Source organism: Mobula hypostoma, chromosome 6 (assembly GCF_963921235.1).
Source record: "Mobula hypostoma chromosome 6, sMobHyp1.1, whole genome shotgun sequence".
NCBI lineage: Eukaryota > Metazoa > Chordata > Chondrichthyes > Myliobatiformes > Myliobatidae > Mobula > Mobula hypostoma.
In genome coordinates this window covers 71,828,573-71,856,334 of record NC_086102.1, presented here as the reverse complement: position 1 = coordinate 71,856,334, position 27,762 = coordinate 71,828,573, and the positions used below count along the sequence as shown (strand labels likewise).

Sequence of the window (27,762 nt, the reverse complement as noted above, 5' to 3'; positions counted from 1 at the left end):
AAATTATAGAAAAAAATTAATGCAGTACTCTACTCATTACTCTTACCAAATGGGCAGTTTTATCTGGATGGAAATCAAATAGAACAAGTATAAATTAATTATACCCATAGCAACCTGATTCCCTGCCACAGTCTTTGGCAATAATTCAATTTTATCTTCATTCAACCCAACTCACAATTTAAAAAACAGAGATTTTGGCCAATCCTGTTTATTTTGGAAGGGAATTTATATTCATGATCAAATCAATTACCTTCCTCCAAGTTACTTAATACCATGACCTTCCCTGCTGTTTCAGAAATATCAATTAATTTAAACAAAGAAAAATACTATTATCTAGTCACCTGCAGCCCCATTTTGAATGAGTTCACTACCTACCACCTCCCTTTTTAGTCTATTAAACTCAATTGGCCTTGTAATTCTTACAGTTTGCTGATCAAACTATGGACCATTGGTCAAATTTAGTTTCATTGAAACACAGAAAATGGCAGAAGTAATTTGGCCATTCAGATCTGTTCAACAATTTAATCTGACCAGGTTTGATCATCAATCTCTGTCCCTATCTCCCTTATTCCCTTTAACCCAGAGATTCCCAAACTTTTATGGATTACCGCCACCTTAGCAACCAGACTACATCCACATGACTCCTCCCCTCTTTTCAGCCATTACATAAAAACTATAAACAATTTTGATTTATGAAGCAGTGAATGAAAACAGGAACTGTAAATTCAAAACAGTGACAAATGAAAAAAAGCAAATCTATTTAAAAATAAATTTCTTTAATTATAGTAGATATAATTTTTATCATCAATCTTAGAGTACATTAGTAGTCCAATTAGTCACTACTTCATTGCTTTTTCATCTTTCAGTGAGATGGATCGGCTTGGTGCAGTGATATTAGCTTCTCAACATCTGGCTGAATGTCACTCAGGAGTCTCAGATCCCCACGTTTAGTAATTTGCAGTCTGTTTTGTTACTTTGAAAGAAGTTGGGCTACTTCACTGAAACTGCACTCTACTAAATACGATGTTGGAAAGTCAATAAAGAATATCTTGATCTTTTTCCACAGTGCAGGATAGCATTTAGAGATTTCTTTCTGCTGTTATGTACCCCTAGGGTTCATATTTTCTGTGGACTGTCACTTTAAAACGTCAGTAGAATGAGAATGACTCTTGGACACTGTTTGAGCTGTTACAGAGAGAGAGAGAGGGGTGGAGTCTGTCTTTCAGCTCGTGTTATGGTTTCTCTGCAGCGTGTTTATACTTTTACAAGGACACTGACTACTGCTGTCAGCTTCTGGGTTGCCATGAAAAGAGAGGGAGAGAGGGAGAGAGAAAGACCGCTCACAGTTTGTTTGGAATTTCTGTAAGGACACTGCAGCTTCTGAGTTCCTGCAGAGAGAGGAGGAGCTACTTGATGGACAGCTGGTGTTCAGCATAAAAGTATTTAAATGAGCATAATTGCTTGTTTGACAGGACACGCAGGCGCACTAAGGTGTGGTGAAGTTACCATTATCCTGTTCAGGTGCCCACGAGTGTGGGACTGAGGATCGATTGTGAGGGAGCGATCTGTGATTATTAGTGCATGAAAGAGTGACCCTGTGGAGTCTACTAGTGTGTCTAACCTTTGCCTGGGTTGGTAGACCATCACCTGAAGACGATACTCTTAAGTTGGTCAAGTTTGGCTAACTTAGAAGTTTCGGAGGACAACGGGAAGAATCGACGGCTTCAGCTTACTCGAACAACCATGACACCTCTCTCTCTCTCCATCACTACTCAACTAAATACCACAAACTCAACTGAACTTTACCCATCACCGTAAGACTGTATCCATTTACCCCTAGGCTTGAAGAAGCTTGGTTTTTATATTTCCACACTTATATAATCATTGCTAACCTGTTTGATTTATCTGATTTTATATTACTGTATTGCGTAGTTACTAATAAATACCATTAGTTAACAGCAATACCAGACTCCAAGGTGTTTTCCATTTCTGCTGGTTCTTTAACCCGTCACAGGGTACGTGACACTGCAACTAAAATTCTTGATATAATTTTTGAACCTCTGTTTCAGCTCAGTCATTTTGTAGTGAGGTAAGTTCTTACTACATCCTTACTGTTAATTCCTCATTACAAGTGTTCAGAAACATATTTATTATCCAATCTGGAATTTGGATCGCGAGAAGATCCTGAAATCTCTTTGACATGTCTTTATGCAGCTCACCCAGGTGGGTACAATATGCTTGAAGATAATCACCTGGTATTATTTCATTCTCTTCCAACTCAGAGTGGCTCAGAAATTGGAAAAGTTTATGACAGCCAATGTTGCACATAAATAGGGTTAACTTAGACAGAAATGTGGAGACAACTGATTTGACTTTGATAATATTCATATCACTTGCTTACAAGTGAAGATTGTTTTCATTAAACTTTGTGAATAATTCTGATTAGTAAGCAATGCCATGCCTCATATTCTCGAGTTGATGATGGAAAGAAGCATTTGAGTCTTCAAAAGCACAAAACAGCATCTCGGGCAGTTTCATTTCGAGAGCCACCTGACTTCTGTGTGCAACAGCGCGCATTCAAACTGTTCATCGTTCTCAATACAAAGCTCTCAAAATAGTCCAAAATTGAGAGAATGAGACTTGATTCTATTTACCTCTGTGATAACAGTATTTAATGATTTTAGGCTTTTTGTGACAAGATGTAGTCTGTGAATTACATGGTGAATGGTAAACGTTAGGCACAGCTTTTTCAGCTAAGTAATGACTCCGTGGCCCGTGGTAGTGTCCTGTCATTGATGGTGCCCCAATTATCGCACAAGCAAAAACGTTGGTGAGTGGAATACCCTTCTGTTTGAAAAATTGCTCAGCAACCCAAAATATTGACTCCCATTTCATATCTGTTTCTAGTCCCCTTGCAAACAATAACTTTTGAACAATGGAGCAGGTACCTAATAAAGTGGCCACTTAAGTGTATGTGTATATTAAATCTGTGTTGCTGCAACTGGCTTCCATGGTAAAGATTTCTGTAGTTTTATCACTCTTTGGGTGAATAAATTTCTCATTACCTGTCTATTCTTGATTAGCCAGGGTATCAAAGAGTATGGGCAGGGGAGTGGGGATGACTGGTAGAATTGGATCAGCCCATGATTGAATGGTGGAGCAGACTCGATGGGCCGAATGGCCTTCTTCTGCTCCTATATCTTATGGTCATATGGTCTCAAATGGTCTGTCTAATCCACATCCTTGAGGTGTACCCTGGATTTTGGATTTCTGCAGCATCACGAACATCTAGTTGTCCAATCCTGTCAGGATCTTGTATGTTTCATGAGGTTTTATCTCATTCTCAGCTCAAGCAATTAGAAGCCCAATCTTCCTAATCTCCCCCTATATGCAAGTCCTGCCACCCCAAGAATTGGTCCAATGACTATTGACTGTACTCCCTCCTTAGCAACATCTTTCTTGTGATGAGACCAACATTTTTGCACAAATCTCAAGGTGTTGCCTTGCTGTAGCTCTGTACAATTTGAGTAAGAAAAATTATACAGAGCCTTGGTGAGACCTCTAAAATGAAGGCTGACAAACCAGACCCCTCTTAAATGCCTGCTACACCTGTATGTTTACTTTCATGAACTTATGTACAAGGGCACCCAGGCCTCATTGCACCACTCTCTTTACTAATCTGTCACCCTTCGGATAATATCCTACCCCCAATTGCCACCAAAATAAACAATCTCACATTTATCCACATGATAGCACATCTGCTATGCATTTGCTCATTCATTCAGCCTGTCCAAATCACGATGGAGCATCTCCATATCACAGCTTTACACTGTTTACATGTTTGGAGACAGCATTTCATTGTTCATCTTAGTCATTAAGGACAAAGAACAAAAACTAGTCAAGAAAAGAGCCGGGATTCCATCCATTTATTTGGGACGTAATGCTGCTTAACCGGGGCAGCAGACTGTTGCCAAACACTTTCTAACTAACATCAGTCACATGCATGTTTTGTGGCTATTAGGCAACACACAGTGAACAGTTTTAACTAGCATCACGTGTGTGGTTACCTTCAAAATGCAGTGATTTTTGTCACTGATAGTTGGCGAGTAATAAACAGTAAGTGGTGGTGTCAACAAACTTAAATGCAGCATTGGAGCTGTACTCAGCTGCAGAATTGTACAAATAGAGTAAAGCAGGGAACTAAGTACACAGCCTTCTGGCGCACCTGTGTCTGACTGATCCTGTCCTGTCACCGTTTTATAAAGACTATTACATCTTAAATTCCGTCAAGCTAGCTGCTCTACAATTCCCTGTTTTTCAAATAGTGAGGTTATGTTACAAGGCTATAATCCAAAGAATGCTGGAAAATAACTACCAATGTATCCAGTATTTCGATGGTCACTTCCTCAAGTACTCTGTCATGCAGTTTTATGATTTCATATTGATTATAATTAGACAGTTTAATGTAGAGGCTTTAATGTAAATACAATTGATTTACTAAAACATTTTTGATACTGTTTTATTGAATATGGTTAGATACTTTACTCTAAAGAGCAATAAACAAAGATGTATCTCAAAATGCTTACACGACATAAAGGATTCAGTTTAATCGCAGTGTAATAGGGCACCATGTTTAACAATTCACCAGACTGCTAGTAACAAACCATTCAGTCCACCTCATCCATGCAGACCATAAATGATGCATCTACTCAATCCCTTTAATCAGCAATTGGCTTTCAATGCCTTGGTGATTCAAATGCACATTCAGATGTGTGTTAAATGAACTATGAGTCTTTAAAGAGTTTACAGTTTGATTAGTTCTGTTGGCCAGTGAACGAAATGAGCACAAAGTCAGGAAAACACATGCCTATCAGTCTATTTTAGACACCTACAGTGTGTATCCCACATTTGAAAGATCCAATGGCAACAGTGCATTACTTCTAAGAACTACATTTTCCTCTTTACAAACACAAACTTTAATGAGGTACATGGCTCCTCTCCTTCAATTTATGCATAAATTGAGTTGATATAAATAAAACTCAAACATTTTAATTTGGGATAAATAATGCTTACAATAATTGTTTTATAAATGGATTCTGAATAATTGGCCCACTGGTTTATTGGGGCAGCCATTTATTTGGGACATCTCTTAAAGAACAAAAGCTAAATAAAGAAAATAACCAGGATTTACTTTGTTTATTTGGAACACTATGCCACTTAATTGGGGCAGGAGGCACACAGTGCCAAACAGTTTTTAACTAGCGTCGGTCATAGCTGTTAGACACTACACTGTGCTTACAACAGTAAGTTTTTAAATAGCGTCAGTTGCATGTTTTTGTGCTCAAAAAACAGAGATTTTTGTTACTGATAGTTGCCAACAAATAAGCAGTAAGACAATTCAGAACCGTTTTGCTCACTGTGGTTTCAAGCATTCAGGCTTGGAAATGCCAGAACTGCCTGGGAGTGAAAATGAAATGACTTCAGTACTTCGGCAAGTTAGAAACTACAAAGATACTGACAATCATCTTGAATGTTACAATGAAAATGAAGAATCTGGAGGATGCAATCATCTAAAACATTGTACGGAGGCAGTTTATTATCTGTACGAGGTGTCTGTGCTGATTTTGTTCATTTGTGAGGTGAGGGCCTCCTGAACATGGATATTGCATCCCAGCTGTCTAGATACTCAAGCCTGGGCAATACGATATGGGGAGCAAGCTGTTCCCATGTAGCAAGCTCCCCCTCTCCACGCATCTGATAAACTCAAAGGAACAGCAGAGACCGATACCGTTTCACATCAACAGCATCGCAGGAGTTGCCAGTCAGCATTGAACCCAACATAGGACAACCTTATGGACTTCAGTTCCAGATTATCTCTTGGGGTTTACTCCTGAAGCACTTCCCCATGAGTGGGTATAGCTGCAAGGCAGCAGAGATCTAAGATCAGTTTTCCTTCTCCTAGGTGAGCTGCCAACCTTCTCCTAGACAAGCCCCATCTGGCCAAAGCAACTGGTTTTAAGGTGCCAGTATCCCGCCATTGCCCCTTCTCCTGTCAGTAGAAACCGTTTTGCTGGGTTTACTAGCTAAGCCACACATGAAGACCAGGAACTGGAGTTGGTTGTCAGAGGCTATTTGAGGTGTACGCCATAGGGAGCATTTAATAGGTAGTGGGAGCTTGTCCCCATTAACACCCCCGGCTATAACAACCTTATGTGTTCATTTACAGTGAATCAACAGAATATGGCAGACAAATTCCTCCATCGATAACTATTAAGAACTTAGATATAGTTTTAGAGTATTTTAGAGGTATTGGTAGTGTTCTAATTTGTTCTGTATTTCATTTAAATACATAATTCATTACTCAGTTAAATGGTAGTTAGTCTTTTTTTTTAAACACCTTTTGACTATTCCATGAAACTTGGGCTAATTGGGGCAACCACTTAACCTATTAACCAGAATCCATTGTATTCAAAATCCAAAAAGAGAAAAAAATACTTAGCAAATTGTCAACAACTTCCAAGCTACACTGTTTAGCATCAGTTTGCAAATTTGTACCTGTCTCTGTAATCTTTTCTCCTCACGCTTCTTTTCTAACAATGCCCGTTTCTCAGCTTCCTGCTGCATTCGTCGTTCTTCCTCTTCAGCTCTCAACTGTGCCTTGAGGCAAACATAAGTACAAAATATTCTTCAATACCACACAGTCCAGAGCAATTCAAACATTATTCCACACAGAAATGCTATTTTAAAATGTCACAATTTAATGCTGCTGTTGTCACTTGCACTGTTTGAGGAAATAACTGGCAGGATAGACAAAGGAGAGTCAGTGAATGTTGTTTACTTGGATTTTCAGAAGGCCTTTGACAACGTATCACATGAGATAGAAGCCCATGGTATTACAGGAATGAAACTAGCATGGATAGAAGACTGGCTGATTGGCTGAAAGTAAAGAGTGGGAATAAAGGATGCCTTTTCTGGTTGACCGGTGACCGGTGTTCTGCAAGGGTAGGTGTTGAGTGTGCAACTTTTCACTGATCTGGATGTTACTGGCTTTGTGGCCAAGTTTGCAACAATACAAAGATAGGTGGTAGGGGCAGGTACTGCTGACGAAGCAGAGTCTTCGAAGGACGATTATGAGAATGAGCAAAGTAGTGGCAGATGGAATACTATGCAGGGAAGGGGATGGTCATGCACTTTGGTAGAAGGAATGAAGATGTAGACTGTTTTCTAAACAGGGAGAAAATTCAAAGGTCAAAGGTGCAAAAGGACTTGGGATTCCTCATGCAGGATTCCATAAAGGTTAATTTGCAAATTGAGTGGGTAATCGCTCGCTTGCTTTAGATCGCATCTGGAAATTCCAGTCGGCGGACAATCTCCCTCCACGCCGCTCTGACATATTGGGACATCATGTACTCGGCAGGTTACAGCAGTGGTTTGCCATTGCCTTCTGCCGGGTGAGTTTAAAGAGATCACCACCCCTTGCAGTGGATGACCAGGACGTCTGAGTGCCTCGTCATGCTCTTAGCGCTCCACCAACACCTGCTGGCCTGTCTTCTTGACCGTTGGACCATTAATCGGTCTCCTCCGCTCCATCCGCCAGGGCCAGACTTCATGCACTGGGATAGACAGATCCTCTACCTCATCGGGGGTTGAAGACCCATCGGCTACCCTCACCTGGTTTGGCCCGTCTGCCGAGATGGTTTACCAGGGTGTGGCCGCTGCGTGTGTTGCAGCTACTTGGAGACACAGGTGAGAGCTGAACACCAGGTGGGGACCAAAGGTGGATGAGTGGGTAATAAGGAAGGTGAATACAATGTGGACATTCATTTGTAGAAGACTAGAATATAAAAGCATGGATGAAATTCTGAGTCTTTATAATGTGCTGATCAGACCACATTTTAAATATTGTGAGGAGTTTTGGGGTCCATAAGCTAAGGAAGGATGTGCTGGCATTGAAGAGGGTCCAGAGGAGGCTTAAAAAGAATGACCCAGGAATGAAAAGGTTAACATATGAGGAGCATTTGATGACTCCGGGTCCTCAGAATAGAAGGATTTCCCTTTAGAACAGAGATGAGGAGGAATTTCTTCAATCAGACAGTGCTTAATCTGAGGAATTCATTGGCATGGACGGCTGAGGAGGCCAAGTTATCAGGTATATTTAAAGAGGAGATGATAGGTTCTCGATTACAGGGAGAAGGCAGAAGGAAGTGGTTGAGAGGGAAGATAAACTACCCATGATCCAATGGTGGAGCAGACCAGATGGCCCAAATGGCCTATGCCCTATAGTTTAACACGTGGTGTGAATGAGAGAAAATGTGAGAATCCCAACCATCATTACAGGACAGCAAGAGGGAGAAAGTTGCGAGGTCTAACATCTGAGTGCTTATTTTCCTCCTAGTCTGTTTTTATTAAATACAGCATCAACACACTTAATCATTAAGTGTGAACATTTTCTTGATTTTCTTGTTAGTTAGAAAGTGAATTTAGAGAGGAAGTGTAGGAAATACTACATTTACACAGCACCTTTCAATGTCCCAGGCCACCTCAAAAAGTAGTTAAATGTGTATTTTTGAAAAGCAGACAATGCTGTCACAAGGGGAAATACGCCATTTTGCTTACAGCAAGCACCTAAAAAGTTCACATGGATAATGAAGAGATAATCTGCTTAAGGGTTAAATATCATCCAGAACACAGGCCAGTTTGATGTCATTAAGCATCAGATTATATTTAATGATAAAGCAGGAAAATAAAACAATGTTTAAACCCACAAGTTTGTCTTCTTCCTTTTTTCTTTTGATCTCTTCCAATTCTTTTCTTTTTGCCATGCGCTGCCTTGCTCGCTCCTCCATTGCTGAAAAAATATTCAAATTGTTTTTTTTTAAGAATTAGCAAGCAAATGGATAGCTTTGTATTAATTATTCAATGGTCACCAGTATAACTGGTCATTTCATGCAATACAATTTCTAGGATCATGTAAGAAAGCATCACCAATTTAGTGCACAGTATTAGTCTTTGTCAAAAAATACTAAAATTATACAACTATAGTTTATTTGCTGATCAGTGCACCTTTTGAACACAAATCCTAATCCCACCAGTGACGCCTCCTAACTTGCCCTCTCCCCTATCAACATTGCCTTTTAATTGTATAATGGCCATACTGTATATATAGCCACTCAATGGAAGAGAAGAAATTATTCAAAGACCAATTAATGGCTAAACCAAATACCATACAAAGCTCAATGCCCACTCTTATCACCAACCATGAATGTGCTTGTCCACTGTTATAAGATCATTCTGCGGAGCAGAATTAGGCCATTTGGCCCATTGAATCTGCTCTGCCATTTCACCATGGCTGATCCAATTTTTCTCTCAGGCTCAATCTCCTGCCTTCTCGCCGCATCCCTTCATGCCCAGACCAATCGAGATTCTATCAACCTCCAACTTGAATATATATAAAGACAGCATTCAGGGGTATAAACTAAAAATGCCTTCTCTTTCACTTGGTTTCATGTATGGATATCAATTTTAAATGGACCGATAACTGATTCATGAAAATATGTGCCTAGTTTGGATATTGGTCAACTTAATAACCCCAAGCATACACAAATAAGATGAAAGCAGAGAACAACAGGTTTGATTATGCCATAATTGCACAACCAGCTTTACAGGGGAAATAGAGCAGAAACACACAAACAAAATATACAGCAATGTTACTTGAACCACTAAATAACCAGCAATAAAAGCATGACTGCATACCTTTGACGATCGGATGAGGTGAAATCAAGTTATGATTGGTTTTGCTACAATTGGTACTGCTTGTGGAACAATTGGATTCCTCAGCTAATGAAGGACAATTTGATCTGTAGGAGAATAAAATCAAATAACATTATCAATGTCACTTTTTATACATATGCACAGATTCTTCTCAGCTTCTTTCTAAAATCTTAATAGATGATCAGGAATTTAAGAAAAGGACATATTTTCAGAAGTGGTCATTTCTTGCAAGATTTAGTTTGTTTCCCCTCCTTTTGGGATGTGGGTATTGTTAATCTCTAACTATCCTTGAGACGGTGTTAGTAAACCGACTTGAACTGCCATTGTCAAGTACCTACAATAGTGTACAATTTGCAGGATTTATACCCAGCGACAATGAAGGAATTACAAAACCTTTCCAGGGTCAAACATCAATGAGAATTAGCAAGAATGGCAGATTTCTTAACCAGATTTAAGTGAACCACTTGGGATTTTTTGACAATCCCATAGCTTCATAATCGTTATTAATATCTTGTTTTAATTACAAAATACTTTGTTTTTGATTAACCAAACTCAAATTCCACAATATCACCTAGTCTTTTGAAAAAAAAAGAAAATAAGTGAAGAGGAATGTAACATTACTTGAATTTATGCTCAGTAGCGTCTGTCGTTTCAAGTTGCACATTTCCAGCAGGTCTTCTAGCATGAGTATGTGGCTCAACGTGCATCTTTTGTGTTGCATTAACAACTGCAGTGGTGATGGCCGAAGCTAATTTTGCCTCTTGCTGTAGGATTGTTAACTGTTGCTTCTCCTGCAGTTCTTCAATGATTTTCTGTTTTTCCTGAAGTAGCTTTTTTTGATCCTCAATGACTTGCTGTTGGAATGCATGGCGATGTTTAAAGTTGTCCTGAGTTACCTTCCCAGTACTGCCAAAATTGGGCTTATGATGTTCAAGATCTGCACCTGAGATTTTACTCCTATTTTGCAGACGTGTTACATCCTCTGAGTTTAGTGCTGCATGCTGGTGGGTAACCTGCCAAGCAAATTTTGGTCCTGCAGCTGTAAGTTGATGAACTTTGCTGTCATCTGTCACTGGAGAAGTATCTTGTTTCTTCATCATCACCTGAGATTTCTGTTTGAAATAATGTAAAATATAAACTTCTACAATAAATTTAATCAGTCTTTCAAACATTTTCAAACATCCTTTCCACATCTACTCTGTCTAGGCCTTTCAACATTCAGAAGGTTTCAATAAGATTCCCCCTCATCCTTATAAATTCCAGCGAGTACAGACCCAGAGCTAAAAAATGTAAACCTCCTCTGGACCCTCTCCAATGCCAGCACACCTTTTCTAGTACCTTCACATTCAAAATCATTTATAAATATTATAAACAGCAATAGACCCAACACTAGTCTCTGCAGTATTCCACCAGTCACAGGCCTTTAGTCTGAAAAACAATCCTCTGGACTTCTATTCCTCTTCTCCCACCATCAAACCAATTTTGGATCCAGTTTGGTTAGTTCACTCTGGATCCCATGTGATCTAACTTTCCAGACAGGCCTACCATGTAGTATCTTATCAGAGGCTTCGCTAAAATCCATGTGGACACCTGCTGCACTTCCCTCATCTATCTTCCTGATCACCATGTTAAAAAATTCAAAGACAGTCATGAGACACAATTTCCCACCTACAACATCATGCTATCTGTTCTCAATCAATCCTTGCCTTACCAAAAGAATGTAGATGCTGTCTCTCAGAATCCTCTTTAATAATTTACCATTAATGTTAGGCCCACTGGTCTGTAGTTCCCAGGATTTTTTTCTTGAGCCTTCTGAAACGCAAATATGCTGAATAAATTTTTGCAGCTATCTTCATCAAGGAAGGCATCCCTAGGATATCACATGCACTAACTTCAAATAACATACAAAAATCCCAATTACAAGGGATATTAAAGAAACCAAAGGCAGACAGGTCGCTGGGACCCGATGGACTGCATGCTTGAATTTTAAAGAAAGTGGCTGCAGAGATTGTGGACCCCACTGATCGAATTTTTTCACAACCTGCTGTACTCTGGGAGGGTACCAAAAGACCAGAAAACAATTAATGTGACTTCCCTGGTCAAAAATGGAGAAAGACCAGTTAGATTAACAGCTATTATTGACAAATGCTGTAGTCAATAATCAATGAGGAAATAGCTGTTCATTTTGGAAAGATGAATACAGTGGATTCCGGTTAATTGGGACACATCAGGACAAATACATTTAGACCAATTAAGCATCTGCCACAATTAGCTGAAGTTTAATGGAAATAGTTAATAAAGTATAAAAAAGAGAACTGAGTAACAAATAATGTATTTAAATGAAATACAGAACAAATTACAACACTATCAACACTACCGCAGTACTATAACAATGTGTATTAGTTTCTAACATCGACTCATTTTTTTGACTGTAAATGAGCAAAATCAGTGCAAATGCCTAATGCAGATAATGGACTGACTTCATACAATGCTTTCGACAATTGCATGCTCCAAATCTTCATTTTCATTGTAACATTTAAGATGTTACCCTCACAATAGAAACTATGAAAAATTCAGTATTTTTTAACTTCTTCGTACTTTTAACTTGTTGGAGTAGCAAAATCATTTCATTTACACTCCTGGCCGTCTCTTGCATCTCCAACCCTGAATGCTTGAAACTGGAGTGAGAAAAACACTGAGTTGCCTTCCTGCTATTTCTCACCAACTATCAGTGACAAAAATCATTGCTTTTTGAACAGAAACACATGCAACAGACTGTTCGCCTGAGGCACAGAGTGTATCTATCAGCCAAGCAAGTGCAAGTGACTGGCACTAGTTAGAAAGTGTGCAGCAAGTCTCCTGCCCCAATTAAGTGGCATAGTGTCCCAAATAAACAAAGGGAATCCGACTATATTATCAATTAGGAGTTGTCACAAGTAAGCGGCTGCCCCGATTAACTGATGGCTCAATATTCAAACCTGATCAATGTTGTTTTAAGAAAGAGAAATCAAGTTTGACACATTGGCTTGAATCTTTTGAGGGTCTGATTGGAGAGTTTGTAGAGTAGAAACTGTAGATGTAGTGCTATTAGATTTCAAAAAGCATTTGACAAGGTGCCACGTAACAGGCTGTTGCATAAAAGCTCATGATATTGGAGGAAGTATGTTAGAATTGATTGAAAACTGACTATCTCATAGGAAATAAAGTTGAAATAAATGGAATAATTTCCAACAGAAGTACCACAGGGATCGGTTTTGGTCTGCAAGTGTTCATATTTTGGCCACCATTGCAAAGGGGCTGAAATTTAAAAATAGGGAGGGAGTCAGCATTTATGGAAAAAAGTACAGTTGACAATTAAAAATAGGGAATTTTGTTGCAATTAAACAGAAAGTTGGTGATGCCTCACTTGGAATACTATGTATAGTTTTGCCCCTTTACCTAAAATCAATAGTAACCTTGGAGGCAGTACGAGGGAGATTCCCCTGGCTGATTCTGGGATGAGAGAGATGTCTACCAAAAACAATTAAATAGTTTGGGCTTGTATCTTTTGGAGTTTAAAAGAATAAGAGTGACCATAGTCAAATTTATAAAATCTTAAAAGGGCTTGACCGAGTAGGCATTGTCCCACTATTGAAAATAACCCAGTCTTGAACAAGAGAAATAACAAGATAAAGGGTTGCTAATTTAAAATTGAGGTACTAAGAAATGTCGTCTGCAGAGCATGGTGAATCTCTAGAACTTTCTGCCTGGTAGGTGGTGGAAGCTGGATCAATAGAAGTACTTAAAATGGAGATGGATAAATATTTGACAGATTAAGGCAGTGTGATTGAAGAAATGGTACTGTAGAGGAGTTGAGGCTAGAACAGACATTCACGATATTAAAAAGCAGGACAGGCTTGAACGGCCTGATGGACTACTTCTGCTCTTACTTTGTCTTCTTGTGAACTAATGGCAGAAGGTATTTAGGCTTGGGGCCATCTTGTTTTAAACTGTCCAGTTTAGGAGTAACTGTGTTGCCTAGAGCAAAGCAATGAGAATGAGAATGAAACTGAATGGGTATGAACATCATCCTTCTCCTTCGCTGAGGAGTAAATATGGTTTATTACTTACTTCCACTTTAGTTACATTAAAGAGCACAAACACCTTGTGTACTTAAGCGCTGGCCATCCATTTTGCTTGATGATACTAGAATTAATAATGGTGACTTGCTGCTAACTATTTGACACAAGAGTTTAAGAAACGGTTGTTTAGTATTTCTGTCCATTAGAATACAAAAATCTTGGCTCAAGATCCTTTCAGTTTGTTGTGTGGAATATATAACATACAGGTTTTATGTAAATAGTCACATAATAAGTTAACTGGCTGTTATTTAATTTTATCAGTTATTTGGCCAAGTATAAACTGCAATTCTACTTCATTTTTAAAGAAACACTATACATTTAACCACTTTGATCACATTACACAAAAATGAACTGTGTCTTTTTGTTTAAATTGTGTTCTTGTAAAAAAAGAGCGTACAGTTTAAATTTATATATTTTTTGTAAATGCTGCTTATATGATGCTCTGTTCAAAGTTCGAGGTAAATTTATTATCAAAAAGTGCATATATGTCACCATATACAACCCTGAGATTCATTTTCTTGTGGGCATACTCAATAAATCCAATAACCATAACCAATGAAAGACCACATTGACTGTGTGTATAACCAGTGTGCAAAAACAAAAAGAAAAAAGGAATAATAATAATAATAAATAAGCAATAAATGTCAAGAATATGAGATAAGAGTCCTTGGAGTGAGTCCATAGGTTGTGGGAACATTTCAATGATGGGGGCAAGTGAAGCTGAGTGAAGTTATCTGCTCTGGTTCAAGAGCCTGATGGTTGAGGGGTAGTCACTGTTCCTGAATCTGGTAGTGCAAGTCCTGAGGCTCCTGTACCTTCTTTGTGATGGCAGCAGTGAGGAGAATGTACGACTTGATGCTATTTGCCTGTGATGCTGCTGCAAGTAATTTTTTCATTGTAACTGTGCATATGACCATAAACTCGACTTTGATATATAGTTCAATTTGTATCAAAATACTCTGCACATCTATGAAATTTAAATGATCATTTCAGCCCCACTTACCACATACTGAGCTGGAACAACTTGCTGCAACTCACATTCAATTCTTGATGCTCTGGAAACTGCTGACAATTTCCCAGAAGAGGCTGAATCCAATAGTGCTGCCATTTTTTGCTTGGTCTCCTCTTTTCGTGCCTCCAATTCTCTTTTTTCTTTTTCTGCTTTGCACCATAATAGCCAACAAGTGAAGCAGTACCTGAGCCTGTATTTCCGATTACATTCTGTTGCCAGTTGTTTCTTCCTGCGTACAGAAATGGTGTTTCAGTTGTATTAATTTCAAAAGTATTTAATATAGTTACAGAAACAAAATAACTGTAAATGTACCATAATGAATATGTCATCTTATCACCAAATCATTTGGAGACATCCTAATGACAACGTTGTAACAATTGAGATATTTGTCAGCATAACGCTAAAAAGAAATTGACTCTTATATTTTGCTCTTCAAAAAATAGCGATTCAGGTTATTTAATAATTTGGAGAATGATTTCTGCAATATTTTCCAACTATAAATTCACACAGCCACGCTTCTAATAGGAGCCAAATGTTGTGCTGCACTTACTCCCTAACCCCACCCACCCCTGCCCTCTGCTCACTTTGGACCAACTTAACACTATCATCAAATCTGCTGAAGGCAGCTTTACTGCCGTTTGGCAAACCAACCTCTGTTTCAGAGAGGTCATATGTTCCATATGAACACTGTGCTGGTGAACCTGTCAGCACTGAACAGAACTTATTTCTTAAAATCTTGGTTCTGCTCCTTTTCTTTCTGTCCAACACCACGTCCATGACGCAGCTGACACCAGTCTCTCAACTTTTTCTTTTCCATTTCCCCTTCTTCTGCTTTTACGCATTATCCAACCATCTATGAACCTCCATATGCAACAGATCAGCCTTCTCTGCAATTCCTGCCATCTTCAATGATATTATCCTGCCAGATAGGTCTTCCACTCCTCCTTTCTTATCACCATTCCAAAGAGGCTGCCCTCTCCTCAAGCTGGTGCTTCAATTTTCCATCTGTACAAATACTAACGTTATATGACACGTTCCCATTCAAAGGCTGGAGATGATGTGATATTTATCCTTTCATTCTTCCCTTCATCCAGGGATTCAAATGCTCCTTCCAGGTAACACAGTGATGACTTGCGCTTTTGATTCAGGTTACTGGGTTAGGTACTCACATGAGCATTGCAGAAGATCTCCATTCTGCCCCTAAGATCAACAATGAGCATGGCATTTTAGTTCTCTATCTCACCCTGACCCTTCGTCCTTGGCCTCTTTCACTGTTTTAATGGATCCTACATAAACTCGAAGAGCAGCACTACTTCAGATAACCAGACTTTCCATTTAGTTTTAGAACTGTCTTCAGGAGGTCACCAGGTTATAACAGGGTTTCATTCCTGAGAATGGTTTGTCGCCTCAGGTTGGAAATGAGCAGTATCGTGTGGGGTATTAGCTGTGATGGGGGAGCGAGCAGGTCAGTCTGCTCAGTGTTTCCAGCTCTGCTCTGCTCAACTCTGTCCTGGAGAGAAGTTGGAAATGAGCAGTGTCATGTGGGGGAAAGCACAGTATTAACTGTGATAGGAGAGTGAGCAGGGGCAGGAAGAGCAGACAGCCTCACTGACTCACTGAGTGAGCAGGTGAGTCTGCTCAGCATTTCCAGCTCTGCTCGACTCTGCCCTGGAGAGAAGGCATGCGGAAACACCCTGTTCAATCTGGCAGGAATTGCCTCCAGCCCTGCAGCAGCTAGCAAATCCATCCCCATGCATCCTGGTCTCCTGGATGCTTATTTGTATGTACAGTACCTATAGGTCAAGTACTCATAACCTGGCAGAGGACCTGTAGTTCTGAAGAAAGATCATTAACTTCAAATTAATTTGAGTTTTTTTTGCCAGATCTCTGGCATATCCTTTTGTTTCAAAAAGATTTCCGAAACACAGTTCCAGCACAGTGTTGTTAATTTTCTCATTTTCATTCATCCCTTTACTTCTGCCCTCAACATGGCAATTATCCAGCCACTATCTTTCTCTTTTATCCAACATCTCTCGGTATATTTCATTTTCTCTTAGTCTCCAACCAATATAAGAAAATCTTTGTCCTCTCCACCCTCTTCCTTCAATGCACTTTCAGATGTGTTGAATCCCCACTTTTCCAGTTCAGAAGATAAAGGCCTGCCAACTCTCTCTTTCTCGTTCCACAAATGCTGCCTGATCTGACCTGCTGAATATTTCCAATGTTTCATCTCTTTTTATTTCTGTCCATCAGCATTTTCAGATTTTTTTTTCATTCTGGTCAATGGTTAACTGATGAAGTCACCATAATTCCCACGCTTAAAACCTGCAGTGTCAATTTGAAACTGAAGAACATTATTTCTGAGTTGAAAATCCAATACTTCAAAGAATGCACCTATTAACCTGACAGTCACTTGCTACTGTAAGCTAACTTTTCTTAGCTTGGTATGCAATTAATAAATGTTCAGAACAGATAAATGCTTGATATTCATTTAACAACAAAAGGAATATATCAATGTTAGGTTCTACCTCCTTCTGCTCATCATCAAGATATAAGCATCATTGTTACCATCAGGGAAACAGAAATGTTAAGCAAGTTGCTTGCAATGAAGTCACAGCAGGCTTCAGAAACAAAATAAATCAAAGGGGGTCAATAGATGCTCCTGATTCTAATGAATGAAAAGTGAATGACATACAGTTCACACAATGCAAATCATACACACTGTGTTAACAATTCCAATACTAATTATTTACACTAATGAAATAAATTAAAAAATCAATTACTATACAACAGTTTGGCATCTGTATCAAATATTGGGACAAAGCTAGAGGAATTTAAGTCATAGCAGGAATAAATGGTGGAGGGAAGGGGTGGGATCTAGTGAAATCACACTGGACATGGAACACACTTCATGATGCCAGTGAACTAAGTTTGAATGGAATGGCAGGACAATGAATGTTGGAAATCCACAGCAAAGAGCAGAGTCATTAGGTACTGTCTGATGTAGAACATTCTCTAGGGGTGTCCCAGTTGCTTCTGCCCATCCTTACACAGGGCAATTAAAATATACATACCATCTCAGGAAAAAATCTCCAACAGACATCCTGTCTAGGGTGTCTGAAACTTTGAGTCACAATCTCAAAATAAAGATCCACTCCAGATAAAGATGAGAGAGAAAATCTCCAACCAGAGGGTGAAGACTTTTTGGAATTCTCCATTCTGGTGGCCTGTAGTGTCTCAATCACCAAGTACAGTGGATTCCGGTTAATTGAGACATATCAGGACCAGTACATTTTAGCCCAAATTAGCCGGTTTCATGTAAATAGTTAAAAAGATATTAAAAAGACAAACTATTTTTAACTGAGTAACAAATGATTTATCTAAATTAAGTACAGAACAAACTAGGACACTACCAATACGTTATAGTAGTAAAAACCTGCGTATTAGTTCCTAACAGTTATTGACAGAGGAATTCATCTGGTGTATGCTGCTGTTGTCTTTTGATTGACTGTAAATGAAACAAAATCAGCGCAGACACTGGTGCAGATAATGGACTGCTTCATACAATGGTTCCGAGAATTGTACCTTCCAAATCTCCACTTTCATTGTAACATTCAAGATGGTTGTCAATACCTTCAAATTCTCCCTTGTTCCTAACTTGAAGAAGTGAGATCATTTCATTTTCACTCCCAGCTTGAAACTGCAGTGAGCAAAACAGTTCAGACATGAGGAGGGTGTTTGAAGAACAACTGAGGTGTAGAGAAAACGTATGTTCCTGTTAGAAGGAAGGACAGGGATGGAAAGATAAGAGAGCCTTGGATGTCCAGAAGAGTGATAAATTTAGTCAAGAAGAAAAAACAAAAATATGTAAAGCTTCGGAAGTTAGGACCAAATGAAACACGTGAAGAGTATAAAGAAGCCAGCAAAGAACTAGAGGAGGAAATTAGGAAAGCCGGGAAGGGTCATGAAAAATCCTTGGCAAGTAGGATTAAAGTGAATCTCGAGGCATTCTATAAATACATCAAGAGCAAGAGGATAACTAGAGAGAGGGTAGGACCACTCAAGGATAAGGGGAGGAACATTTGCTTGGATGTGGAGAATGCAAGTGAGGTACATAATGAGTACTTTGCTTCAGTATTTACCAAAGAAAAGAGGCAAGAGAAGAGATTGCTGGGGCCTTGACCAGTATCTTCGTCTCCTCTCTAGGCACAGATGAGGCCCCAGAGGACTGGTAAATGATTAACGTTGTTCCTGTATTTAAGAAGGGAACAAGGGAAATTCATGGAAACTATAGTCCGGTGAGAATCACATCAGTTATAGGGTAATTGCTGGAGAAAATTCCTCAGGGTAGGATAAATGAGCATTTCGAAACCCATGGCCTAACTAAGGAGAGCTAGCATGGCCAACTTGATTGAGTTTTTTGACAAGGTGATGAAAACGATTGATGAGGGTAGGGCAGTGGATGGGTTTTAGTAAGGCATTTGACAAAGTCCCTCACGGGAGGCTAATCCAGAAGATTAAGGTGCATCGGGTCTGTGGTGAGTTGACTATTTGAATTCAGAACTGGTTTGCACATAAAAGACAGAGGGCAGTGGTTGAAAGGACTTATTCGAGTTGAAGATCTGTAATTAGGGGAGTTCCACAGGGGTCTGTGCTGGGACCTCTGCTGATTGTGATGTATAAATGACCTGGATGAAAGTGTAGATGGGTGGATGTAGATGAATGGATGAAAATGTAGTAAGGTTGTGGGTGATACCAAGATTGGTGGAGCTGTGGATAATGTAGAAGACTGGCAAAGAACACAGCACGATATAGATCAGTTGCAAATACGGGCGGAGAAATGGCAGAAGAAGTTTAACCTGGATAAACGTAAGATGTTGCACTTGGACCCAGCTGGGTTGTTTTCTCTGAAGCAGCAGAGGGTGAGGGGAGATCTGATAGACAGGCACATGGATGTGAGGAAGATGGAGGGATATGAACCTTGTGTAGGTAGGAGGGATTAGTGTTTGGGTGTATTTGATTTGATTTTTAGCTGGTTCAGTACAACATTGTGAGCTGAAAGGCCTGCTCCTGTGCTGTCCTGCACTGTTCTGTCTTCTCTGTCTTAATGCTTATTTCTCACCAACTATCAGTGGCAAAAATTACTGCTTTTCAACATAAATACATGCAATTGACTCTAAATTGTTCACTCTAAGCATGGTGTCATGTCTAATGGCTACGCAAGTGCACGCGACTGATGCTAGTTAGAAACTGTCCACAATTAAGTGGCATTGCATTGCAAATAAATGAAAGGAATCCCGACTATTTTCTTGATTAGTTTTTGTTCTTTGAGAGTTGTCCCAAATAAATAGCTGCCCCTGTTAACTGATGGCCCAATTAATTGGAATCCATTGTATATTTAAGAGATCATTTGGCAGATTTTTAGATATTAAACAAATCAAGTGATATGTAGTTAGTGCAGGGTACAGCACATAGATGAAATATATTTCATAATCATATCTTTAGCCTGAGCATACATAAGGGGCCAAATGGATGACATGTGCTTATATTTCTTATGTTCTGATAATATAGAAATGCAAATTAAGTCTAGAGTTTTTAATGTCGCCACATAATATACCTACTGAACTAACAGATAAGTTCTTAGAACCTACTCTGTCTGGCAACTCAGACATTCTCACTATTTTAAAATCTATAAGAAGTTGAACAGATTTCATGAAAATGTCACTATGTCATTTTCCTGCTAATGTAAAAGCAGACTTTAACATGAATTAGCTTTTCGTACACATTATTTCCAGGTTCATCCATGATCTTTTAGGTATGTTCCTTGAAACAGCCTTTACTTTTAATGCTTTAGCAATGTTGCAACTTTGCACCTGAGAGATGACCATCTCATTTTGTGCATATGTCAAGCAGGGAGAGAGCAAACTTTTCCTATTTAGTCAAGTAGCCTGATCTAATACCCAGTCCTGTGATAAGTAATGCAGAACAGTATTTATTCAGCAATCCCAAACTCCCTACAAACATTTAAGAAAGGATGTGCTGATGTTGGAGAGGGTTCAGAGAAGATTTACTAGAATGACTCTGGGAATGAGAGGGTTAACATATGAGGAGCGTTTGATTGCTCTTGGACTGTACTCCCTGGAGTTTAGAAGAATGAGGGGAGACCTCACAGAAACATTTCGAACGTTGAAAGGCATGGACAGAGTGGATATGGCAAAGTTGTTTCCCATGGTGGGGGAGTCTAGTACAAGAGGGCATGAATTAAAGATTGAAGGGCGCCCATTCAGAACAGAGATGCGAAGAATTTTTTTTAGCCAGAGGGTGGTGAATCTGTGGAATTTGTTGCCACGGGAGGCAGTGGAGGCCAAGTCATTGGGTGTATTTAATCCATCCCCCATCAGGAAGGTCTCAAAGCTCTACGCTTCTTTTTGGATTCCAGACCTAATCAGTTCCCCTCTACCACCACTCTGCTCCGTCTAGCGGAATTAGTCCTTACTCTTAATAATTTCTCCTTTTGCTCCTCCCATTTCCTCCAAACTAAAGGTGTCGTATGGGTCCTAGCTATGCCTGCCTTTTTGTTGGGTTTGTGGAACAATCTATGTTCCGTGCCTATTCTGGTATCTGTCCCCCACTTTTCCTTCGCTACATCGACGACTGCATTGGCGCTGCTTCCTGCACGCATGCAGAACTTGTTGACTTTATTAACTTTGCCTCCAACTTTCACCCTGCCCTCAAGTTTACCTGGTCCATTTCCGACACCTCCCTCCCCTTTCTAGATCTTTCTGTCTCTGTCTCTGGAGACAGCTTATCTTACACTGATGTCTACTATAAGCCTACTGACTCTCACAGCTATCTGGACTATTCCTCTTCTCACCCTGTCTCTTGCAAAAACGCCATCCCCTTCTCGCAATTCCTCCATCTCCGCCGCATCTGCTCTCAGGATGAGGCTTTTCATTCTAGGACTAGGGAGATGTCTTCATTTTTTAAAGAAAGGGGCTTCCCTTCCTCCGCTATCAACTCTGCTCTTAAACGCATCTCCCCCATTTCACGTACATCTGCTCTCACTCCATCCTCCCACCACCCCACTAGGAATAGGGTTCCCCGGTCCTCACCTACCACCCCACCAGCCTCGGGTCCAACATATTATTCTCCGTAACTTCCGCCACCTCCAACGGGATCCCACCACTAAGCACATCTTTCCCTCCCCCACTCTCTCTGCATTCCGCAGGGATCGCTCCCTACACAACTCCCTTGTCCATTCGTCCCCCCCATCCCTCCCCACTGATCTCCCTCCTGGCACTTATCCGTGTAAGCGGAACAAGTGCTACACATGCCCTTACACTTCCTCCCTTACCACCATTCAGGGCCCCAAACAGTCCTTCCAGGTGAGGCATCACTTCACCTGTGAGTCGACTGGGGTGATATACTGCGTCCGGTGCTCCCGATGTGGCCTTTTATATATTGGTGAGACCCGACGCAGACTGGGAGACCGCTTTGCTGAACATCTACGCTCCGTCCGCCAGAGAAAGCAGGATCTCCCAGTGGCCACACATTTTAATTCCACATCCCATTCCCATTCTGACATGTCTATCCACGGCCTCCTCTACTGTAAAGATGAAGCCACACTCAGGTTGGAGGAACAACACCTTATATTCCGTCTGGGTAGCCTCCAACCTGATGGCATGAACATCGACTTCTCTAACTTCCGCTAAGGCCCCACCTCCCCCTCCTACCCCATCTGTTACTCATTTTTATGCACACATTCTTTCTCTCACTCTCCTTTTTCTCCTTCTGTCCCTCTGAATATACCTCTTGCCCATCCTCTGGGTCACCCCCCCCCTTGTCTTTCTTCCCAGACCTCCTGTCCCACGATCCTCTCGTATCCCCTTTTGCCTATCACCTGTCCAGCTCTCGGCTCTATCCCTCCCCCTCCTGTCTTCTCCTATCATTTTGCATCTCCCCCTCCCCCTCCAGCTTTCAAATCCCTTACTCACTCTTCCTTCAGTTAGTCCTGATGAAGGGTCTCGGCCTGAAACGTCGACTGCGCCTCTTCCTATAGATGCTGCTTGGCCTGCTGCGTTCACCAGCAACTTTGATGTATGTTGGGTGTATTTAAGGCAGGGATTGATAGGTATCTGAGTAGCCAGGGCATCAAAGGTTATGGTGAGAAGGCAGGGGAGTGGGACTAAATGGGAGAATGGATCAGCTCATGATAAAATGGTGGAGCAGACTCGATGGGCCGAATGACCGACTTCTGCTCCTTTGTCTTATGGTCTAATGTCCTTTCAGTTACTCGTAAGAGCAGGAAACCAGTAATGACACCAGTCAGAGCAGATGCTCCTTGCAGTCACATTGTAATGTTATAATATTAGGTATGTTAATTATTACAGCAAATGTATGATTATAAACATTATGCACTTTTGTTTAATTAAGCTTTCTTGCAAAATATCCATACTCATATGTCCTCTGAAGAATGAAGAAGTGATTTTCTGTGTGACGACAAACCAAGTTATCAGAAGATTGATGCTGATGAGAGAGATAAGTGAGACAAATGGAGAAATGTTCAAAATGTTAATGAGAGAGGAGAGAGAGATAACGAAAAGAGTCACCAGTCCGAGTACTGACAGACCGGTTGCTTTGAACCTGAACTGTTTGAAGTTTGATGGACAGGTGATACCCCAGCAGGGGGATAAAAGGAACAGGTTCGCTAAGGCAAGACACACACCACGAGATCACGAGATAACGAGACCCTGGAAAAGCGGTGTGCCCCCACAAGTTGGTGGAAGTTTGGAGGTCTGATCGCGGGAACCAACAATAGACGCACAGGATGAAAAGGTACGATCGGCGGGAACCTGGTGTGTTGTGTCTGCCCTTGCCTGGGTGCCGGGTTCACCGCGGAAGAACGGTCGTATCCGGAACGGGGAGGTCACAATCAGTGACCACGGAAGACATAAAAGGGTTCGCCCGAAAGCTAACTGCGGAGAATATCAAGGTCTGTCTGAATCAGATTTGCATACTCCCTCTCTCTCTCCAACGGCACAACAGTGATTACTGCGAACTGTACTAAGCTGAACTGAACTCTGCGTCACTTGAGACTGATCATTTTACCCCTAGACTGCGATAGAGCTTGTTTGATTCCTATTACCCTAGTTCTGTGTACATGTGTGTTTTATCATTGCCAACCTGTTGCATTTATATCCTTACGATTAGAGTACTGTGTTAATTATTTCTTTAATAAAACTTTCTTAGTTCCAGTAATCCAGACTCCAACTAAGTGGTCCATTTCTGCTTGTTTGGCAACCCAGTTACGGGGTACGTACCATCTGAACTATACATATTTCATTTTAGTATGACTCTCTACACATTGCTTACCTTTTTTCCTCCCGCAGTTCCATCTCGGTGCGTTGTACTTCTTGCTCCAACTTTTTTCCCCATGTATATGTTCTCCAGGCCTGGAACATTCGAAGCTGGCTTTTCCAATCAAACAAAGCTTTTGCTTTACCCACTTTGATCCTGCATTCCAGAACCAGTTTATACCAGGCTGAAAAATGTTTCTGCAAACACTAGTTTTAAATGGTAAACATTAGTCCACAGACATGTTTAACTAGGTTTTAAAAAATGACTGAGCTCTAACCAGATCACTATATTTCATAAGGGGATTGACTTTAGGTAGATATTTAAGGACACAATACCTTTAGAGTAGAGGTTAAAATACTATGTTCAGTCATACTGTTGAGAAGAATATATCTAGAGAGAACAACAACTTTGACTTTATCAATCAGCACTTCATGTTGAAAGTTAAGGACTACCACTAGGCAGAGTTACCCAGAGTGAACTGTAAACTCCTGGGATTTTAACCTAAACATGCGTTACATGACTGGTAATTAAATAGTGAAAGGTGACTCGCGCTTTTGACTCTGAATCCTGTAAGTATCCCAAGTTATAATGACCTCATAATACACACACCGAAACAACATTGAACCTATATTATGTGGGACAAAGAAAATAATTTAGCTCTCAGGGTAGGAAAATAAAACGTTAGACAATAATCTAATTTTGTGCTGGAAAGGAGACCTGGTGTAAAGGTGTGAATAGAGTAAACTCTCACTTAGTTGATGTGAATAATGTTAAAAGTTTTTTTTAAAGAAATAAGCATAGCCTTTGTATAGATGAATTAGTTCACTGACTAGTCTTGAGTAAAATGATCGTCTGTAGAAGAATATACGGTAAATAGATTAACCCTAGATGAATGCACACACTTGTAACTTGAGTTAACTGGAATTATTATAATGTTGCCATAATGCAACTTAGCTCTAGGCAACCTAGCATTGCTAAGATGTATCATAACTTTTTTTTGATGTTAATGATTTTATCTCACCCGTAACTGGCAAGATTTAATCCTGGCATCAACCTCCTGCATTTTCCGAAGATTCTCAATCTCAGAACGTTCGCGACTCTTCTGCACTTGTAATTCCATCAATGCCTGCTTGGCTTTCTCCTGAAGCAGGGCTTTCTGCCTTTTCTCTTTCTTTTGATGCTCTCGTTCACTGAGAATGAATTTTAAAGAGGTATACCTTTATGAGACATTAGTTTGATCATATCTTATGAAAACTTCTCTACAATGTTTTGACACTTTTTCTTGATCCAATAATTCCCAAGTACAGGACAATAACAAGGCTTAATGGTCTCCTTTCATACCGAAATCATCTTATGATTCAGTGCCAGGTTTTTCTGTGAGTGACCACATTAATGCATGCTTTAATTCTTAATACGCTGCGAGATATACCTCCAAGTTGATGTTGGAAAATGACTTAAGAAGTTCCCATGTTTTCTAGGTCCTATCTCTGTGAAATTCTAGCCTTGAAGCAAGCTACATGTACATCAAGGAAATCTTTTTTTAAAAGAAAATTGAAGTGCTGGAATTAGTTTCCTGTCCTTAAGTCTCTAAGATAGCAGAGGACAGAAAAACAGAAGCAAAATAACTACACCTTTATCAGAATTCTTTGTGCTCATTTCTCATAGGAGCATATTAATTTCTATATTCCATTTAGATTAGTTGGCCATTTGATTATTAATTGGTTCAGCACAACACCGTGGGGCAAACGGCCCGTTCCTGTGCTGTATTGTTCTACGTTCCAATTTCTGTTCTTCATCAGTAACCCTTGTCGAGATAGTCTGAGGGGTAGGTTTGAGAGGAAAATATAACAACCTAATGGTTAGAATTAATCAGCAAAACCAAATCAATTTCAGGATTTTTAAGATTTCATCTTCTTTCCTTCTCAAAGTACTCTAAAAGTTACATAAAGTTCATTCAGTTATTACTTGACAGATTGCCTACGTACAGCCACTTTGCTTCTTCCATAATGTATCTTTTTTCCGTCATTTCTTTCCGTAACTTCACCATCTCTTTTTTAATGTGCTCTTCCTCTTTCTTAGCCTGTAAAGCTTTTTTTCTGTTTTCCTCCTTAAGCAGTTCATGAGCTTTAGCATGAGCAAATTTCTTTATGGCTTTCTCCTGCTTCTGTTGCTCCAACTGAGTCTGCCTTTTAAGACGATTTTCTTTCACCTTTAAAATACAAATTGGCATTATTAGTTTCTCTGAATCCACATTCAACTCAAGAAGTTTCAAGTAATTTTTATTAAAACATCTTTAGTTGTTAAGTCTAACTTGAAATCAAAAACTCAAGTCACCAAAAAGATTCAAAGACAACAGGTTCATAAAGAATATTGAAATTAATTCCATAAATGTGAGTGGTAAACAAGCTGATCTATTCATTATGCAAATCATTCTGGCTACATAGTGAACATAAACACAAAATTATGACTGAAGTACTCTCCCAGCAACCTGCTACATACTTGTCGGTGTCTTGCCTCCATGCTTAAACGTGGGTCTTTTTGCGTTTTCTGTTGATTTTCCTCTTCTATCCCAAGATTATCAAGGATACCATACTCCTCCAATTTCTTTTCAAGCAGCTGCTGTAAGAAAGCCTGTGTTGCAGCAATCTCTTTCTCCCCTTCCTCCTCTTCCAAGTAATTGTACAAATCTGGAGCAACAGAATGGACAGATATATTCACTAACTTTGGATGAGGAGATGATATATTACGTGGATTATAAAACCAGTCTCAATGTAATAACATACTGGCCTAAGTTACAATTAATTGACAGAAAGTAATTTCTTCTTGTTTTCAAATCTTTTAACTGAGTAAGAATATATGCTGTGTTTGTCCATGGTTGACAATGTTTGTACTTTTAAACATTGTTTCATAGAGGTCTCTTTTAAAACATAAATGAACATTCCTTTAGTCATTTTCTATCAATCTTTGTTGTTTGCTGCTTCTCCTCTTCCTTTCATCTGCAAAAATGCCTTATTATGATAGCTTCTTTTTAGAAAGTGCATCTGCATAGTTGAATTATTCTCATCAGGAGCAATACATTTCATGTCCCAAGTGTGTTTATTCAGGCTATTTTTTTCAAGAACCAAGATTATTTAATGTCATTTCCCGTACACAAGTGTAAAGAGAACAAAGTAATTGTTACTCTGGATTCGATACAGCACAAAAGGAAAACACAAAATATAAAGAACACAATAGCAATAATAAAAAAGACAAAATAATCATAAATACGTAAGATAGCTCATAAACATACACTGACTGTATGTCCATAAAGAGATGCTAGGCTGAAGGAAAATAATAAAGCAGTAGTGGAGTTGTGGGTGGAGGTGTTGATCACACTTACTGTTTGGAGAAATAACCATTTTTGAGTTGGGCTGTCCTGGTGTGGGTACTACGTAGTCTCCATCCTGTTAGGAGTGGCACAAGCAGTCCAAGAGCAGGGTGGGTGGGATCCTTCATGATGTT

The 27,762-nt window shown here is 39.8% G+C and overlaps 1 protein-coding gene across 4 annotated transcripts in view; it reads right to left on the bottom strand.

Moving 5' to 3' along the window:
• ccdc191 (coiled-coil domain containing 191) overlaps positions 1-27,762 on the bottom strand; it is a 58,099-nt gene that overhangs the window by 19,942 nt on the left and 10,395 nt on the right. For all 4 annotated transcript variants that reach the window (XR_010018352.1, XR_010018353.1, XM_063050980.1 and 1 more), the window contains exons 5-13: positions 26,761-26,948; positions 26,247-26,470; positions 25,283-25,451; positions 24,277-24,467; positions 14,896-15,133; positions 10,393-10,883; positions 9,754-9,857; positions 8,766-8,848; positions 6,556-6,657 (exon numbers count right to left, since the gene is read on the bottom strand). Coding sequence is in view for 2 of the 4 variants with exons in the window: in XM_063050980.1 (XP_062907050.1) it covers positions 6,556-6,657; positions 8,766-8,848; positions 9,754-9,857; positions 10,393-10,883; positions 14,896-15,133; positions 24,277-24,467; positions 25,283-25,451; positions 26,247-26,470; positions 26,761-26,948 (1,790 nt within the window). In the remaining 2 variants the exon portion in view is untranslated. The remainder of the gene's footprint in view (positions 1-6,555; positions 6,658-8,765; positions 8,849-9,753; positions 9,858-10,392; positions 10,884-14,895; positions 15,134-24,276; positions 24,468-25,282; positions 25,452-26,246; positions 26,471-26,760; positions 26,949-27,762) is intronic.